This window comes from Tenrec ecaudatus, chromosome 1 (genome assembly GCF_050624435.1).
Source record: "Tenrec ecaudatus isolate mTenEca1 chromosome 1, mTenEca1.hap1, whole genome shotgun sequence".
In the NCBI taxonomy this organism is placed as follows: domain Eukaryota; kingdom Metazoa; phylum Chordata; class Mammalia; order Afrosoricida; family Tenrecidae; genus Tenrec; species Tenrec ecaudatus.
The window spans coordinates 265,212,032-265,229,957 of record NC_134530.1 but is presented as its reverse complement, the minus strand read 5'-3'; the positions used below and the strand labels follow the sequence as shown (position 1 = coordinate 265,229,957).

At 38.5% G+C, this 17,926-nt stretch overlaps 1 protein-coding gene and 1 pseudogene across 1 annotated transcript in view; one reads left to right on the top strand and one right to left on the bottom strand.

The window, feature by feature from the left end:
• Positions 1-17,926, top strand: part of PCNX2 (pecanex 2) — a 357,992-nt gene that overhangs the window by 19,146 nt on the left and 320,920 nt on the right. The window contains exons 2-4 of the mRNA XM_075532150.1: positions 15,993-16,198; positions 16,787-16,898; positions 17,829-17,865. Of these exons, the coding sequence (XP_075388265.1) occupies positions 15,993-16,198; positions 16,787-16,898; positions 17,829-17,865 (355 nt within the window). The remainder of the gene's footprint in view (positions 1-15,992; positions 16,199-16,786; positions 16,899-17,828; positions 17,866-17,926) is intronic.
• Positions 5,079-6,054, bottom strand: LOC142426503 (large ribosomal subunit protein uL10-like; annotated as a pseudogene).

Genomic DNA, 17,926 nt, shown 5'->3' with positions numbered 1-17,926 from the left:
TATGTATCCCTGGATTTGGTGTGGCTCCTGCCATACTACTTGGACCCCACCCCAGGAATGTATGTATGTAGTAGCTTCTTATGAAAGGTTTCTTATAGTATTTGATGAGGTGCCAAACCCTGGCCCCTGAGTCCAAAGTCTATTTTCAAGATTCCACAGGAACTTTGTTCTTTTGCATCCCTTGATGCTTTGTTGCGCTCCCTTTGTGTTTCGTTCCAGTGGGGGTGGGGGTGGCGGTGGGGAGTGGGGAGGGGTGCTGTCAGACTGGGCACAATTTCCACACTGTGTCTCCATAATGTTATTGGTGAGGGGATGTCATGTGTCATGGTGGGGCCATCCCTATGGTCCTCTCTGTGCATTGGCTGCTGTGTGTAGGAGTATCGTCCTTGGGGCTTGGTGGGCCAGAACGCAGCCCACTCTTGCTTTCCCAATTAGTTTGTTCCCACGTGGTCTGGGCATACCAGCCCCTCTTCCTGGTCTGTATCTTCAGTGCTGTCCCCTGTAGTGTATTCTTCTAGGGAGGGGGTTTTCATAGCTGGGATTGAGGCCAGTCCACACACCTCTCTGCTATTTCACTGCTTCATGCCAGTATGTTGCCTTCAAGGCTTGGTTCATCAGGCTGCAGTCTGGTCCTTCTCTCCCTGTCCTGTGGAGACATAAACAATACCCTCCCTGTGGGTGGGTTAGTGCCCTATCTCCCCACTACCCACATCCTCTTTTTCATTTTTTCCTTTCCCCTCCTTTTTCAGTTGGCTGCCATATCTATCCCTGGGTTGGGTCTGACCCCTGCCAGCGTGCCTGGACCTTGCCCAGGGCATTTAGTAGTTTCCCCCCTATGCTTATTGTGCTTTTTCAGCTTACCTGAGTGGACTCATGCTGTACTTGTCCTTTTGTGCTTGGCTTCTCTTAGCATAATTTCCTCCAACTATTCCCATGCGTCCATCACTGTTTTTCACGGATGCGCAGTACTCTCATATGCATGTACCAGATTTTTTTATTCCATTCGTTGATGGCATTTAGGTTGCTGCCAAGTCTTTGTGATTGTGAGCTGCGCCACGGTGAACATTGGCGTGTAAATGTTTGGCCATGGTCTGTTTCTTCTGGGTATATGCCCAGTAGGGGAGGGGATTGCTGGGTCACATGGTAGTTCAATTTCCATTTGTTTTAGGTACCACCAAATTGATTTCCATAATGACTGCAGATACCTACAGGTCCATCAGCAGTGGATGAGAATTCCTGTCTCACCACACCCCCTCTAATACTTGCTGCTTTCTGATTTTTTGAATTGGGCTATCTTTGAGGGTTTTAGGTGGTATCTTATAGTTGTTTAATTTGCGTTTCCCTTTTAGCTAATTTGGAACATTTTCTCATATGTTTTTGGACATTCAGATTTCTGCCCTTGTGAAGCTTCCGTTCAGGACTTTTTGTCCATCTCTTCAATTGACTATGTGCTTTTTTCTTATTGTAGGCTAGCAGAGTATTGTAGATTTTTGTAATAAGGCCTTTGTCTGATGTGTCATTGCTAAAGGTGTTTTCCCAGTCTGTGGGCTCTCTTATTCTCTTGGCGAAGTCTTTTGATGTACACAGGTGTTTTATCTTCAGTATATCTCACTTGTCAATTTGTGCCCCTTCTGTGTTTGTGTCCTTCCCTATTTCTGGTATATTATTTCCCGTGCTAAAATTATTAGGTTTGTCCCAATTCCCTCATTAATGGACCTGATGGTTTGAGTTTTACTTTGAGGACTGTGATCCACCATGAGTCTATTCTTGTGCATGGAATGAGGTAAGTGTCTTGCTTTATTTTTGTGAAGTAGATATCCACTTTTTCTAGCACCACTTATTGAAGAAGGCATCTGCTTCCCCTTTGATGCTCTTTGGGCCCTTATCAAAGATCAGTTGTCTGTATGCTGATGATTCATTTCTGGGTTTTTAATTCTTTTCCATTGGTCTGAATATTTGTTACTTTACCTGAACCATGCTGTTTTGACCACTGTGGTTATTTAGTAGGTTCTAAAGTCAGGTAAAGCAAGCCCTCTGACTTTCTTCTTTACGAGTTCTTGCCTAATTCTGGGCTTCTTCCCTCTCCATATGAACTTGGTAGTTAGATTTTACAATTCTTTGAAGTAAGATGTTGGTATTCACATCAGGATTTCATTAAACACATAGTGCCTTGGCCAGGACTGACATCTTTACTATATTAAGTCTTTTGATCCCCAAGCATGGGATATTCTTCCATTTGCAGAGTTCACTTTTGGTTTCTTGTAATTGTGTTCTGTAGTTTTCCTCGAACAAGTCTTTTGGGGTTTTTTGGTTAGGAATATCCCTAGATTAAGGTGACTAGACGTCCCACTTTTTAACAATTTGTCCCGCATCCCATGGCATTTTAAAAAGTCCCGATTTTTGGAAAGAATGCACGACAAGCTAGGAAACAGCGAGAGAACGGGAAGAGAATATATGGTTTTCAGCTGCCATGTGGCTATTTCGCCAGAATACGAGTTTTACATTATTTTTGTTAATTTTATAACGTTAAATTTTAATAATAACAAATAATTGTTGAGAACTGATTATTGAGAATTGCTTATCAAAGTATGCATTGTTGATCAGTTGTTAGAATATGACCACCATTGTGTGGACTTAATGAACAATGGCATTTTTTGGCATTGGCAACGACGAAAACATTTTGTAACTGTCTCGCAGACGATACACATCATATTGTGTGCTAGTGCTAGTTAAACAGTGATGTCAACAAATCAGCTGTTGAGATAATTTAGGTAAGTTATTTATTTATTTCATAAATACATACATTTTCTTGACTTTAGCAGACAGTACTCGTATTATTTATATTTTATAGTGGTGGCAAAAAGTCTGGCGCTGGCCTTGAAAGTGTCACTTATGACTTACTTTACAGCAATTTCAGAGAAAAAAATAATACAAGTTAGTATTGTTATTATTTAGAAATAAATATAGGATTAAAATTAAAATAATTTAAAAATATAGTTACTTTATAACAATCAAATCAATTTAATTTATAAACTAACAATAAAATATATTCATGTAATTATGTACCTACTTGCTATGTTTTTAAGCATAAAATAATTTATAATATAATTTAAAATTATTTTTTAAGATTTTAATATAATGAGTAAGAAAAGAGGATGCAAATTCAACGATGATCTAAGAAGTGAATTTCCTTTTATTAAAAAAAAAACCAAAAGCGTTTACATGGTAAAATGTGAGAAATGTAATGGTGAATTTTCTATTTTGTACAGTGGGAAGAATGATATTTCAAAGCACTTGGAGACACAGAAACATAAAAGATATTTAAAAACTGCTACATCTTGCTCCAAAATACAGGAATTTTTTTGGAAAAAACTTATGGAGATGAAGAAAATAAATTAGCTTTAGCAGAAGGACTTATGTCTTTTCATGCTTTTAATCACAATCATTCCTTCAGATCTATGTCAAAAAGTTAATCAACCAAAAATTTGCCTGTGCTAGAACAAAATCTGAGGCAATTGTGTGTAATGTGTTTTCCCCATATGCATTTTCAGAATTAAACAAAAATCTAGAAAAAATTAATTTTATATCCATATATTCTGATGCATCTAATCATAAGGATATAAAGTTATTTCCAACCATTATTAGATATTTTTATTTGGAAACTGGAATAAAAATTAGAATTTTAGATTTCATTTCTGTGCCCGGTGAAACTTCTGAGATAATTTTCAGTTCCATTATTAATATTTTGGAAAAAAAACCAATTTAAAACATAAAATGGTTACATATTATGCAGACAACATGAACACACATTTTGGAGGAAAAGCGAGAAGAGCTACAAATAATATTTTTTTATAAATTAAAAAACCTTAATGAAAACATTATTGGTGTTGGTTGTGCAGCACACATAATACATAATGCCATTCAAACAGCTGCTGATTTGGTGTCCCTAGATGTGGAAAATATTGTTATTAAAATATATTCTTATTTATATACACTGTGCGCGTTGAAATGCTTAAAGAATTTTGTGAAACTGTGGAAGTCGAATATCAGAAAATACTTGGATACAGTAAAACACGCTGGTTAGCTCTTTTGCCAGCTGTCGAAAGAATTTTGGAAATATACGATCCTTTGAAATCCTACTTTCTATCACAGGATAAATGTCCTAGAATTTTAGAAGAGTTTTTTGAAAAAGAATCTTAAAAAATTTGACTAGAGTTTGTATACAAGCAAGCAGCTCTTTTTCAAAATGCTATAAAACATATTGAAGGTGACAAAATTTTGGTAATCGAAGTAGCACATGAAGTTAATAATTTAAAATTTCAGTGTCAAGAGCAGTTAGAAAATAATTGTATTCCATTAACTATCCGTAATAGTATAAGCCAGCTGGAAGAACAAGGTGCAATAAATCATGCAGATATCATGAATCATGTTAAAAAGTTCTATAGTAACTGCATAGATCATTTAGACGAGTAGATGGTACAATGATATTAAACATTTTCATTGGGTTACATTAAAACAAGAACTTAATTGGAATAATGTGCAAAAGTCATTCAATCATATTACTCAAAATGTCCCACATGGTAATATTTCTGAAAATGATCTTTTTAATGAGGTATTATTATGAACAAATATATTGATAAGGAAAAGGTTAAATCTTGGGCATCAGCAAAAAGCACACTATAGAACAAATGGTTAGAAATATTTCATCATTTTGAAACAAACCATGTTCCATACGATAATGCACTAAAAATTGTGGAATATGCGCTGTCCTTGCCAGGAACTAATACTGTGACTGAACACGTTTTTTTCTATGGTAAATAAAGTGTGGACATCAGAAAAATCACAATTAAATGTTGAGACTTTGAAAGCCATTTTATGTAAAAAATATAATTTAACAAAATCTTGTGAAAAAGTGCATGACCTTTTAAACAACAGCAATCTACTAAAAAATTCACTCAGATGAGAAATAGGCCAAAGAATAAAATAATACTATACATAATTTTTTTTCTGAGAGAACTAAGCCTTTTTATTTCCTTGTTTCACAAATAAAACTGGCTGCTTTGGTTGCTTTTTGGTGTCTAGTCAAAGGGACCAAATCCCATGTCCTCGTCCGACTCTTCCAATTCCTCCTTTGCTTCTTGCTTGGCTGGGGCCGAAACAACAGGAGCAGCAGCAGAGGTGGAGGCAGCAGCCACAGGGGCAGCAGCCACAAATGCAGATGGATCAGCCAAGAAAGCCTTGACCTTTTCAGCTAGTGTGAAGCTGTACTCAGTCTCCACAGACAAAGCCAAGACCCGCTTGTACCCATTGATGATTGAATGGGGCACAGAGGCAACAGTTGGGTAGCCAATTTGCAGGCACACGCTGGAAACATTGCGGACACCCTCCAGGCAGTGGGTGTGCAGAGCTTCCTCTGTGATGTCAAGCACTTCCGGGTTGTAGATGCTGCCATTGTCAAACACCTGCTGTATGATCAGCCCAAAGGAGAAGGGGGAGATGTTCAGCATGTTCAGCAGGGTGGCTTCGCTGGCACCCACTTTGTCTCCAGTCTTGATCAGCTGCACATCACTCAGGATTTCAATGGTGCCTCTGGAGATCTTCGTGGTGATGCCCAAAGCCTGGAAGAAGGAGGTCTTCTCGGGACCCAGGCCTGCGTTCTGAGCCGGCCCAGGCACCTCACACGGAGCAATGGCACCAGCATGGGCAGGAGCTGGCACCTTGTTGGCCAGTAGCATGTCCCAAATCTCAGTGAGGTCCTCCTCCTTGGTGAACACAAACCCCACATTTCCTTGCATATGAGGCAGCAGTTTCTCCAGAGCTGGGTTGTTCTCCAGGTGTCCTTAGATGGCCTTGCATATCATGGTGTTCTTGCCCATCAGGACCCCGGCCTTTCCGCGGATGGACATGTGGATCTGCTGCATCTGCTTGGAGGCCGCATTGTTTGCTCCCACGATGAAGCATTTTGGATAATCATCCAAAAGTTGGATTATTTTTAGGAAGTAGTTGGACTTCCAGGTCACCCTGTCTTCCCTGGGCATCACGGCGGTGCGTCAGGGATTGCCACACAGGGTTTAAAGATGTTGTCACCCTAAGAGGACGCCTGGCGAGAGCCATAATATTTTAATGTATTATATTTGTAAATTGTACTTATGTTGAAATTTAAAAATATATATTACTATTTTTGCGTTCTATGAAAATTTTGTTGCACCATATAGACCAAATTTTAATCAAGAACACACCCCCACCCCCTCCCCGGCAATGGTGTCCCGCTTTACCAATATTAAAATCTGGTTACCTTACCTTAGATTTTTCAGTTTGTGCTTTGCTATTGTGTTCTACCTTTTTGATCTCCTCTTCTGTGGCCTTGTCTTAGGTATATAACAAACCAATAGACTTCTGCTTGTTGATCTTGTATACTGCCACTCTGCCATAGTCCTCTGTTACTTCCAGCACTTCTCGTATGAAACGTTTGGGGTTTTCCATATATAAAATCATATCATCCACGAATAACGATAGTTTTACCTCTTCTTTCCCAAGATGAATATCTTTGATGTCTTTCCTTTGCCTTATGCTGTTATCTAGGACCTCCAGTACAATGTCAAATAAAAGTGGGGACAAGAGGCATCCTTGTCTGGTCCCCTTTTTTCAGTGGGATTGTTTTCATCTGTTCTCCATGGACTACCACATTGGCTGTTGGTTTTTCAAATGTAGCTTGTATTTTATTGAGGAATTTTCCTACCATTCCTATCTTCTTGAGTGTCTTAAACATGAGTAGGTGTTGGATGTTGTCGAATGCATTTTCTGCATTTATCTATATTATCATGTGGTTCTTATCCTTTTTCATGTCAATGTGGCAAAGCATGCTGATGGGCTTTGGATGTTGAACCATCCTTGCATCCCAGGAATGCATCTCACTTGGTCATGGTAACTGATTCCTTTTATATACTGTTGTATTCTATTGGTCAATATTTTGTTAAGCATTTTTGCATCAATGTCCATGAGAGCTCTTGGTCTGTAGTTCTCGATTCTTGTGGGATCCTTGCCTGTATTAGGTATTAATATTAAAGTGGTTTCATAGAACGAGTTTGGGAGTTTGCTGTCCTTTTCTATGCCCTTGAAGTTTGTGTGGGATTGATGTTAGTTCTTTCTTGAATCCTTGGTAAAATTCTATGAAGTGGTTGGGCCCCGGGGACTTTTTGTTGGTAATCCCTTAATAACCTTGTCTATTTCTTCTATTGCTGTGCATCTGTTGAGGTTCTATTGTCCATCTGGGATAGTCTAGGGAGGGATTGTTTTTCCAAGTGCTTTTCCATGTCTTTTAAGTTGTTAAATTCATTGGAGAAGAGCCCTTCATAGTACTGTGTAATTAGCCTTTTAATTTCATTAGGGTGTTTTGGAATGTCCCCTGTTTCATCCCTCATCCTGGCTATTGGAATTTGTTTCTTCCGTTCTTTCGTTAGGTTTGCCACTGTATTCTGTTAATCCTTAAAAAAAAACCAGCTTTTAGCTGCAATGATTTTTAAAATTATTTACTTGTATCTCCCCTTCTGTATTTCAGCTCTGATTTTTACTATTTCTTTTCATTTGCTATTAGTAGAATGGTCCTGTTGACACGGCTCTAATTGATGGAGGTTTTGTGCCAGCATATCAACCATAAGTCTTCTCTTCCGTATTCATGTGTGCATTTATTGCTATCATACTTCTGATAACTCCTTTGCTGTGTCCCAAAGATTTTGGTACATCATATTCTCATTCTTGTTGGTTTCTGACACCTTTCTTTGTCTCCGATCTGGGCCAGTACCCATTCATTTTGCAGTAGAAAGTTACTCATCATCCAATTGATTGCCCTTGTTTTTCTAATCACTTTATTGATTTCCAGCCGTGTGACATAGTGCTCCAAGAGGGAAGTCTGAGTGACCTCTTTGTGCTCGAATTTACACAGGCTCAACTTGTATCCCAGCATATGGTCTGTTTTTGAGTATGTGCTATGTGGACTTGTGAAGAATGTGAATTTTTTTTGCCTTTGAGTAGAGAGCTCTGAAAATATTTATCAGGTTAAGTCGCCTAATTGTAGAGTTCAGTTCTGTAGCTTCCTTGTTAAGTTTCTTTCCCTGCGATCTATCTTTCTTGGAGAGTATTGTATTAAAGTTACCTACTCTAATTATTGAGCCTGTGATATATTTTTTCATCCTTTGAAGCATTTGATTAATGAATTTTGTGGATCTCTCATTGGGCATGTTTATATTTATTATGCTCATTGGTTCTTGGTCTACTGTTCCAAGGGGAGGTTTTTATAGAAGTCATAAGAGCAGGACTTAAAAAAAATCATTTGATTGGGGGTTCTTACAGCTCTTATAACAACCCATTCATCCATCGTGTCAAGCAGATTTGTACATATGTTGCTATCATCCTTTTGAAAACATTTTCTTTCTACTTGATCTCTTGGTAATTTAAATAGAAGCCTGATCCTGTGCAATCTCATGATTGTTGGTATGTTTGAATCTATTGTATAATGCTTTCCAACCCAGGGAACTCATTTTTCAGTACTGGTGGCATCATGGTTGCATGATGGGTGCTAACCACAAGACCAGCAGTTTGAAACCACCACCCATTCCACAGGAGGAAGATGAGACCTACTTTTCCCGTCAAGAGTTATAGTGTTGGAAACTCACAGAGACAGTTATAGCCTGTCTTATAGGGTCACTATGAGTTGGCATCAATTCAATGGCATTGAAGTTTACTTTTCATCTGTTTAGTTTATCAGATAATATTTTTTGATCCATCGACTTTTCTTTTGTAGCTTTTTAGAAATAGTTCACCAAGGATTTCTTCTTAATCTGCTATATATAGTCTGGAAGCTCAGCTGAAACCTGTCTAATATGAGTGACCTGCTGGTATTTGAAGAACTAATGGCATAGCTGAAAGCCTCAAAGCAATTTTCAAGTCACCACAGTATGACAGTCTAAGAGACAGGTGATGGATGGAATATTTAGTGAGCACTGTCTCTGGTACACTTGTCAATTGGACTACTATGAAGCCTAAGTTGTATTCGAATTCAAGAAAACTTTTCAATGTAATTCGTTTATGATATCATGTCTTTTGGATATCTACATTTAAAATTTAGTGGTACATCCTCCATCCCCCATTCTTTGATTACTTTAATGAGCCTTCTAGATTTAATTAAAAATTTTAAAACCTAAAAATATGCACCCATTAAGAAAAAATGGTCGGGTTATTAGTGACACACATCTCTTTCTCTTTAACTTGTATGTACAGGGGTAAATAAAATAATATTTCTAAAATTCAAAAATATCAAAATGTGAAACTATTGTTTCTCAATATATCTTCCATCTAGGTCTATACACTGCTGAAGGCAGTTTCCTTTCCAGCTTGCCCCTAAATAATTTAGCACTTTTTAATTCACACCACATTCAAACATTAATTTTGGCATTATTGGGGGAGCTCAAATTATTTTCTTTTCATTGTTCTTTGGGTGTGGGTAACAAAAAGAAGTCTGAAGGGAAAAAAATCAGAGATGTAAAGTGGAAGGGGTTGGTTTTCCCAATGAGATTCTGGTTGAACAGCCCTTGCTGCCCCTGAAGAAGGAGTGGGTGCGCTGCCCTGCTGGGTAAGAATTCCAAAGTTCTTCATAATGAGATCTTCCTATGTTCTTCAAGAACATCTATTAGGCTTTCTCCTCTAGAATCCCCAGACACAGTCTCCATAATTTTCTGAGCTCAACTCTTTGCCTTGCATTTAACTGGTTCAATAGATTCCCCTTAAAAGCCACTGTTTTAATTAGGCCTTGCTCTGTGGATCAAATTGGTAAATTCAAGACTCCTCCCCAGTTGTGATTTGTTACATAAAACTGATGGAAAGGGTTCTTTGGGTTACCTAATTTTCAATAATGATTTTGGTCTCATCAAGCTGAAAACTTGCCGAGGCCAAGATGTTTGTTTAAAATTGAAAATGCTGAACCATATGAAATTCCATTTTCAGTAGCTATCACATCATTGATGATTCTCTAGTCTTCCACCAGTTTCTGGACTTCAACTACAATTTATTTACTCAATGTGTGTTAGAGTAAACCTACCTCTAACAATATCACGGGGTTCATAGGCACAATTGTATGGTTTTAATATATAGAGATCATAGTAAAGTCATAGGAGAGATAGGAGAGAAGATAAAATAAAAGAGTAAGACACTTTTTATGGTAGCATGCTCACCTCTGGGATGGCCGTGGTTCATGCAGAGAGAGGGAGGGGGAGAGAGAAAGAATATATTTGTAACCAAGGCTTATATATACTTAGGGGCATGCAAGTCCCCTTGAAGACAGGTAGCCACATATGTTACAAGAAGGGGCTGTACAATGGGCATACACATCACAGGAAGGGGATGAGCTAGGGGTGTACATGTAATAGGAAGGGGAGGAACTAGGGGGTATACATGTGACAAGATGAGCGGACTCTAGATTCAATATGGCAACCTAACCTTAGTTGTCCTTGAGTGGACTCCACATAGTCTCTGGGCTCTCCTTCAGGGAAACAATCCGCTATCCTTATCAGGAGGGAGTGTGCCCCACGTATGGTGGCACAGGCAATAATGTGTGATTGCTCTGGATGGCTCATGCCGTTAGGGAGATAACTTCTAAGCAGCTTGCTTCCAAGTGTGCTACAGTCATTTACTATGTGTTGTAAGCAGTGTCCTAGGCTGGTCATACGATAAATATGGGGAACAGCCTGGGAAAAAGCTTGATGCAAAATAAGATGAGGTTTATGACCTTCCCCTCTTAAATTATATTTGAGGACTTCTTGAGTATTATTAAAATGACTGTTATTTTATCTGGGACATTCTTGTGTCTTGTGAAAGCATCAATGATTTTGGAAGATATCCATTTGAGTCTGTTAAAAGTTTGATATTGGCCATAGTTTCAAAATTATTTCATTTTCTATGGTTCAAAATGATCTTTTTTCATATTTATTTATTTTTATTGTTCCTGTAAAGGTCTTATTTGCATATGATTCATGCACCATACTATTCAACAGCTTAAATATATTGAAAAGAGTTGTGCAAGCATCACCACAATAATTTTTAGATCACTGCCTTCATTCTTCATTCTTGCATCAATTATTATTAACTCCCCATTTCCCTTCAAATTACCTTGCCAATTCTGTTATTGTTTCTATGGGTTACCTAGCCTGGATTTCATATAAAGAAAATCATACAAAAAATCCCAATGAGGAAAACAAAATAAAATACAGAAAAACCTTGATCCAAAAGAAGCAGAAGACATTAAAAACTAGAACAAATTAAAAATAGGTCAAAAGGGAAAACAAATGATAAAATTTAAAAATTTATCCTAACTATATCTTCAGTTATCCACTTTCCAATGCACTCTGTGGGCAAGACTATTAACAACCCTAGTAAATTGTCTAGGATGTTCAATGGAGGCTTAATCTGTGTAGGGACTTTGCAAATGGATATTGGGCTTTTGCTGTCATCGATAGCTTTCTGCAAACTAGGTGCTCAATTTAAGCTCTAGTACAATTCCCTCCTGTGAGCTTGGATTTTATTATTTCCAACTGTTGGCTCACATGGGCTGGTGAGCCGACATAGAGACTTAGCTGACACCTCACCTAGATAGCTAATTGTTTTTAAGACAAGCCTTTAAGACGCTAAAAACTATTTTAAAAAATATCCAGGCATCATCAGATTTCTTCACCACACTTTCTATAAACCCCAAACCAAACTCACTACCACTGAGTCATTGCTCACTGATAGAGACCCCTGTGGTTTTAGAGACTATAACTGTTTCTTGGAGTATAAAGTCCAGTCTTTCTCTCGAGGAACTATTGGTGGCTTCGAAATTCTGACCCTGAGGATCGCAGCCCAACTCGTAACCACTATACCACCAGGTCTCCTACATTTTCTATAGCACCCACCTTATGAGAACTAAGTATTCTTAGATTAGGGTTTATGATTAAGTGTAAGCTCAAATTCATTTTTATATCTGAAGTTTATATATAAAGCTTACATATATTGCCAGTGTACTTTAGAAGCAGCATTATCAACTTGTTGAGAAGTAAATTAAGTCATCTCCAGGAGACATTTAATAATTAAAATAAATCCTTTTTAACTTATTTTGCATTGTCTTAATATTGGAAAGTTTTGGTCATTTTTGAGGGATTGCCCATGTTTTTCTAAATTTACAGTTTATGTGTGTACTGTCTTTCATTTTGTTCTTGTTGGATGCCAAAGTGTTGCTTCTAACTCATAGCAACTCGGTGTACACAGAATGAAACTGCCTGACTCAGCATGCTCACCATCATCCCTATGCTGGGGCCTATTTCTGAAGCCATTGTGTCCATCCATCTCTTTGGTGGCTGTTCTCTTTATTCTCTGACCTTCTACTTCACTAAGCATGATGTTCTTTAGGAACCGGTCCTTCGTAACAGATCCAAGGTACGTAAGAAGAACAAGGTCTTATCAACCTTTCTTCGAAGGAGCACTCAGCTGTATTTTTGCCAAGTCTGGTTTCTCTGTTCTTCTGGAAATCCATGATATTGTTGATAGTCTTCACTAACACTGTAATTCAAAGGCATCAGTTCTTCCTCAGTCTTCCTTACTCGTTGTCTAGCCTTTGTGTGATATGAGACAATTAAAATATCAGAGCTTGAGTTAGGTGTACCTTAGTTTTTAAAGCAACAGTTTTGCTCTTTACTAACTTAAAGAGATATTTTGGAAGGAGATTTGCTCAATGTGGTATATCAGTGGATTTATTGATTGCTGCTTGATGTATATAGTGTCTGTAATGATATCTTCGGTCTTATTCCTGATACTTTCAATATGCATTTGAATTTGTATCTTTTTCTCTCTCTCATGGGGGATGGGGTTAGTCTTGCTAGAGAGTGGCAATATCATTGTTCTTTTTAAGATCCTGGTACTTTTTTCTATTTATCATTTCATTGATTTCTACCTTTGTATCCACCACTTTCCCTATTTTGCTCCCTTGGGAGTTATTTCGCTTCTTTTTAGGTTCTGAAAGCAGGGTCTTAAATCACTGATTTGTGATTTTCCCTCTCTCTTTTCTTTCAGGGCATCCAGTGCTTTAAACTCCCCTTCCAGCGCTGCTTCTGTTATGCTGCACATCCTTTGCCATACTTTACTTTTAGTTTCGTTATCTTAAGAAATCGTTCATTTCCTTTGAGATTTCTTTGATTCGTGGATTAGTTTGGAGTATTTTTTTTATTCTTAGAGATTTTCCTGATATATTTCTGTTACTATTTTTAAAATTTTACCTGGTTTTATTAATTTTTTTGGCCAAAGAACACATTCTGTATCATTCAGTTCTTTAACAATTATTTAGGCTTGCTATATGGACTAAGATATGGTATGTCTCCATATTATTTGTATAGACACTTGAAGAAAATGTTTACTGCATGTTTTGGGTGTATTGTTCAATAAATGTTGACCTCCACTACTGGTGGATGGTGCTGTTGAGTTTCTCTATATTCTTACTGATTTTACATTAGATTTTATAAATTTTAGGGAGAGGTATGTTCCAACTATAATTGGATAGATCTGTTTTACTCAGTTCTGTACGTTTTATTTTTCAGCTCTTTTGTTTGGTGCATATATAGTTAGGAGATTGTATGCAAAAGCATTGTCTTTGAGCTCACTGTTTGGGTGTCTCTCTCTTTAATTGCATCGCCTAGCTCTTTTACCATGTTGTCAGATCCGGGGATCTTACTCTTTCTGTTCTGGAGAGCTAGTTGATGTTGGGTTTCTAGTCCTGTAATCCTTTCCTCCCTCCACTGAAGGCGTCATTCTCCTGAATTCTATTTCTGGCACTTCTAGGACCTCCTCTTCAGAGTAGTCCTTTGAGTCTAGGTGTTTTTTAGTTGTTTGTGGCTTCTTTCCTTCCTTCCTCTCTCTCTCCTCTTAAAAAACAAACAAACAAACAAAACAAACGCAAAACCTTTTTGTGTATAGTGTGATTAACTACTGTTTCCAGGGCCTGTGGTGTAGCTATTAGACTTGGATGCGCTGCTGGGTCAGTAGAGAAAGTTTACTGTTGGCAGATTGCTGGCATGGCCAGGACCCTTCCTTGATTCGGGCCAGGGACAGCTGAGGCCTTCGTGTTGGGTGACTGAGATGCATGGGATGTCCTTGTTAGGCATAGTGGTGATATCTAGGGCCTGCCTTGATGTATTTCTACAGTGTCTGGGGCCTATCATGCTGGGAGACAGGAACAGCAGTGGCCATCCTCGTCAGGTTGCTATGATGGCGGGGATCTTCCGTGCCTGGAGGCTCAGATGTCAGGGACTTTCCTTGTCAGGTCACAGGGGCAGCCAGCTCCTGGGGACATCTGATGTTTTCCTGACTGGGGTGGCTGGGGACTTCCTTACTTGGTCTTGGTAATGCATGGAGCCTTCTTTGCTGGGAAGTAAGGATGCCAGGTGGTAGGGATGATTGGCTCTTACCTTGAAAGGGAATGCGGATATCTAGGGACTTCCTTGTTGAGTAGGAGTTGCAATAGGAGGGGCCTATTTTGCTCAGTTCCCAGGGTAGTTGGGCCTTCCTTGCCAGGTTACAGGGATGCCTGGGCTTTGCTTTGCTGGGGTCCAGAGACTGCTGGAGCATACTTTGCTAGGGGGTTGAAGCACACCTTGCAAGGGGCCAGGGATGCCCAGTGTCTTCCTTGCCGGGTTGTTGGGATGGCTGATAAGACTCACCACTACCTTCCTTGTGTGTGTGTGTGTGTGTGTGTATGAGGACACCATAATGAGAGTAAGACACGTTTATTACTGACTGCAGACATGTTTACAACACTTTTTGTTTGGAACATACTCAGACGTGTATGAACTGGAAGCTCAGTGGCAGTGCTTTTTGACTTGGATATTGTTTGAGGTGTCTCACAGTGGCACTTGAGGAGATGTAGGTGTAGAAATGAAACTTACCTGCTTCCAGCTATGTATCTGGATTTATCCATAATTTATCAATATTATCTTATGTGGCTTTAAATTTTACTTGTTTATTAGTTCATATTGATTTGTGGGGTTTTTTCCCCTATTAAAAGTAAGTGATTTTGAAAAGCCTTCATTTCATCTTGCACCTACTGGTGATAGAGTTACACTCTTCTTTGTGGTTCCGTTTGTTGAGCTATTTTCTTTCACAGACTGTTTTACCCTGATGCCGGATCCCAGTGGGCTGGGGCATCCTCTAGAATCCCTCTTCAACCCACAGGTTAAGATTTCAGTTTTAGGAAGGATCACTCAGCCCATGATAGTCGTTGTTCCTGGAAAAGAATTAGAAAGATGTGTGGGAGATCAGATCCTGATGTTGGACCTTAAGTGGTTCTTCTTGTTTTTAGAGGATTGGACCAACTGCATTGAGCTTTACTACCATCTCCATGTTAAGATCACATGCTATTCCTGAAGCCGTCCTATTTCCTTATGGACCAAGTCATATACATCCTTCTGAGGTCTCTCATCTGTTTCACAACCATGGAGAAATCCACACACCATGTGGGAGGACTGGGAGGGGAAGGAGAGAAACAGTGCTAACGTTTTCTTCTTTCCCACGAGACTCTCTACTTTAAGTGTTTTGCTGGAAAATAGAATCTGGAAGTCCTTTTCCATCCTTGAAGACCAGGTGCACAGAATAAGATTAAGCTATGGGAGAGCCCTAATGGAAAAGGGAAAGGGTTGCTTTGTTATGTGAGGTTTTTGCCTGCGAATCAAATGTTGCTCATCAACACAAGGATGAGAATCTGAGAAAGACGCAAAACTAAAGGGGGGAAAAGATTGCAGCTCTTTCCTCCGATAGTATATCTAAAAAGCATATGAAATTTAAAATCTTGCTCAATTCCTTCTCAATAAATAGAGCAAAATATGTTTTCAGGTAAAAAAAAAGACAATCTTATAATTGAGTGATTATCATTGCTAATTAAGTTAATTGCTTCATAATTTTTTTCTCTTTTCTTCTTTTAGGCATTTCCTCCTAATTCGATCACTGCATTTTTTTACTGCAGTTCAGTGACTATATTCTTCACAGTAATCAAGTTGGTTAGTTACCGCCTACACCTCATGTTCGATAAAGGGGAAGTAATTCAGAAAAAGCCCTCCAGGGAGAAAAAGACGTCAAAGAACGACAAAGAGCCCCACAGCGAGCCTATAACTAATCATAAAGCTCCAAGGTAACTTTCCAATTAATGCGTCAATTCATAATTAAGATGTTCTAATTTTTCACCTGTAGTTCTTTATGAAAATATGCTAGTAGAGGCAGGCACAATACACTTCTCAAATATATGTATTTAAATACATTAAAATATTTTCCAATGAAACATAAAATTGATATTGTTAATCAATCTGATTTATCTAGGTACCAGTATGGCTTCATACCAAGATCTAAATTCCTTTGCACCAGGCTTAGAATTTTGTTTTAGTGTTTTTATCTTGTCATTTAAATACTTGAAGCATGTAAGACTATTTTAAAAAATAACATCTATGTTTATTAAGATGAAAATAATAAAAAACCAAAATAATTCTCCAGTTAGCATAATTACCATTATTCTTACCCTTATTTCTGATGGTCATATAAAGAGCATGCCTTATAATTTAAAAATAATATTGATAATATTTATTATTCACTTAAAAATTATATATATAATGAATATGCCAAAGTGGACGCTGAGGGAAAATTGTTTCTTGCTGAATACTGAAAGAGCTGCTAATCTATTTTATATGTAATGACTTAATGTTTTATGTTGGATTGGCAACAACAGGCAGATCAACAACGGCAAGAAGGAGGAGACTAATGGCAGCCTAACCACACCTCCCCTCCGCTGCAGCTCCCGAGGGCACAGCATAAACGCTCACCACTCTTCTGGGCTACTGGTTAGTGCCTTCGTTTCCGCTTTTAATTATTTTTTAATGTTTACTTCACTTCGAGAGGAAGTGTACAATGGTAGCATTTGTACTTTATATGCAGACGAGTTGTATGCTCATAAATACTGTTCCCTGTGCGTATGGCATGTCACATACTTCACGTTTGGACTTGGTCTGAGGTAGACGCTTGGCACCATAATATAAATACTTGGTCCTGAGCTTCCAAGCTGCTCTGACTGGTTCTGTCCTCTGCCCTACTTTGGGGGGCCCTACTCTGTAGCCAGAGCATCTGTTGGAAGAGTTTCACTTTCATCTCTCTTCTCCTGGCTTTCATGCATCTGAGCCGTCATGTGTGCCATGCCTTCCCACTTGGAATTGGTCTACCTGTCCACTGCTGTCCTCACTGACCCCACAGTAGAAGAACACTTGTTTACAGTGGAATTATTTATTTCTCTATAAGTAGCAGCTTGTTCTCTCATTTTTCCTTCCTTAACTATCACCGCCCCAATACACACCACACACACACACACACACACACACACACACACACACACACACACACAATCCTGGTACAATTCTCTTGGTTGGATCTCTTTCCTTCTCTTGTAAATGAAAATACTTCATTTTTGAAGAATGAATAACAAAAGCAAGTCCTGGACTGAAAGAGATTCCATCAACTCAAATTATTTATGGGTCTTCTATGGGAAGAGGGGGACATTAGGGGAGTTCCCTAGCCCTCATTTTGCCACTCATTTTCTATCATTATTTTATTTATTTATTTATTTTTTAATCTTATTATTTTAAATTTTATTTTTAAGGAGAGTGGGCATCTCTACAGGCCTTTTAGAAAAAATAGCAATTTCTAGACATTATCATCCTACTCACTGGAAAAGTGAAGTACACCGAGTCATATACATACGTGTTTTTTCATTTATTTAGGAGATGCCAGCCCAGGAAACCGTGGAAGACCTCAAAGGTAGAGTGCTTATTATCATAATTTAATATTTCATTACATTATCCTTAGAGCAGTAAAGATA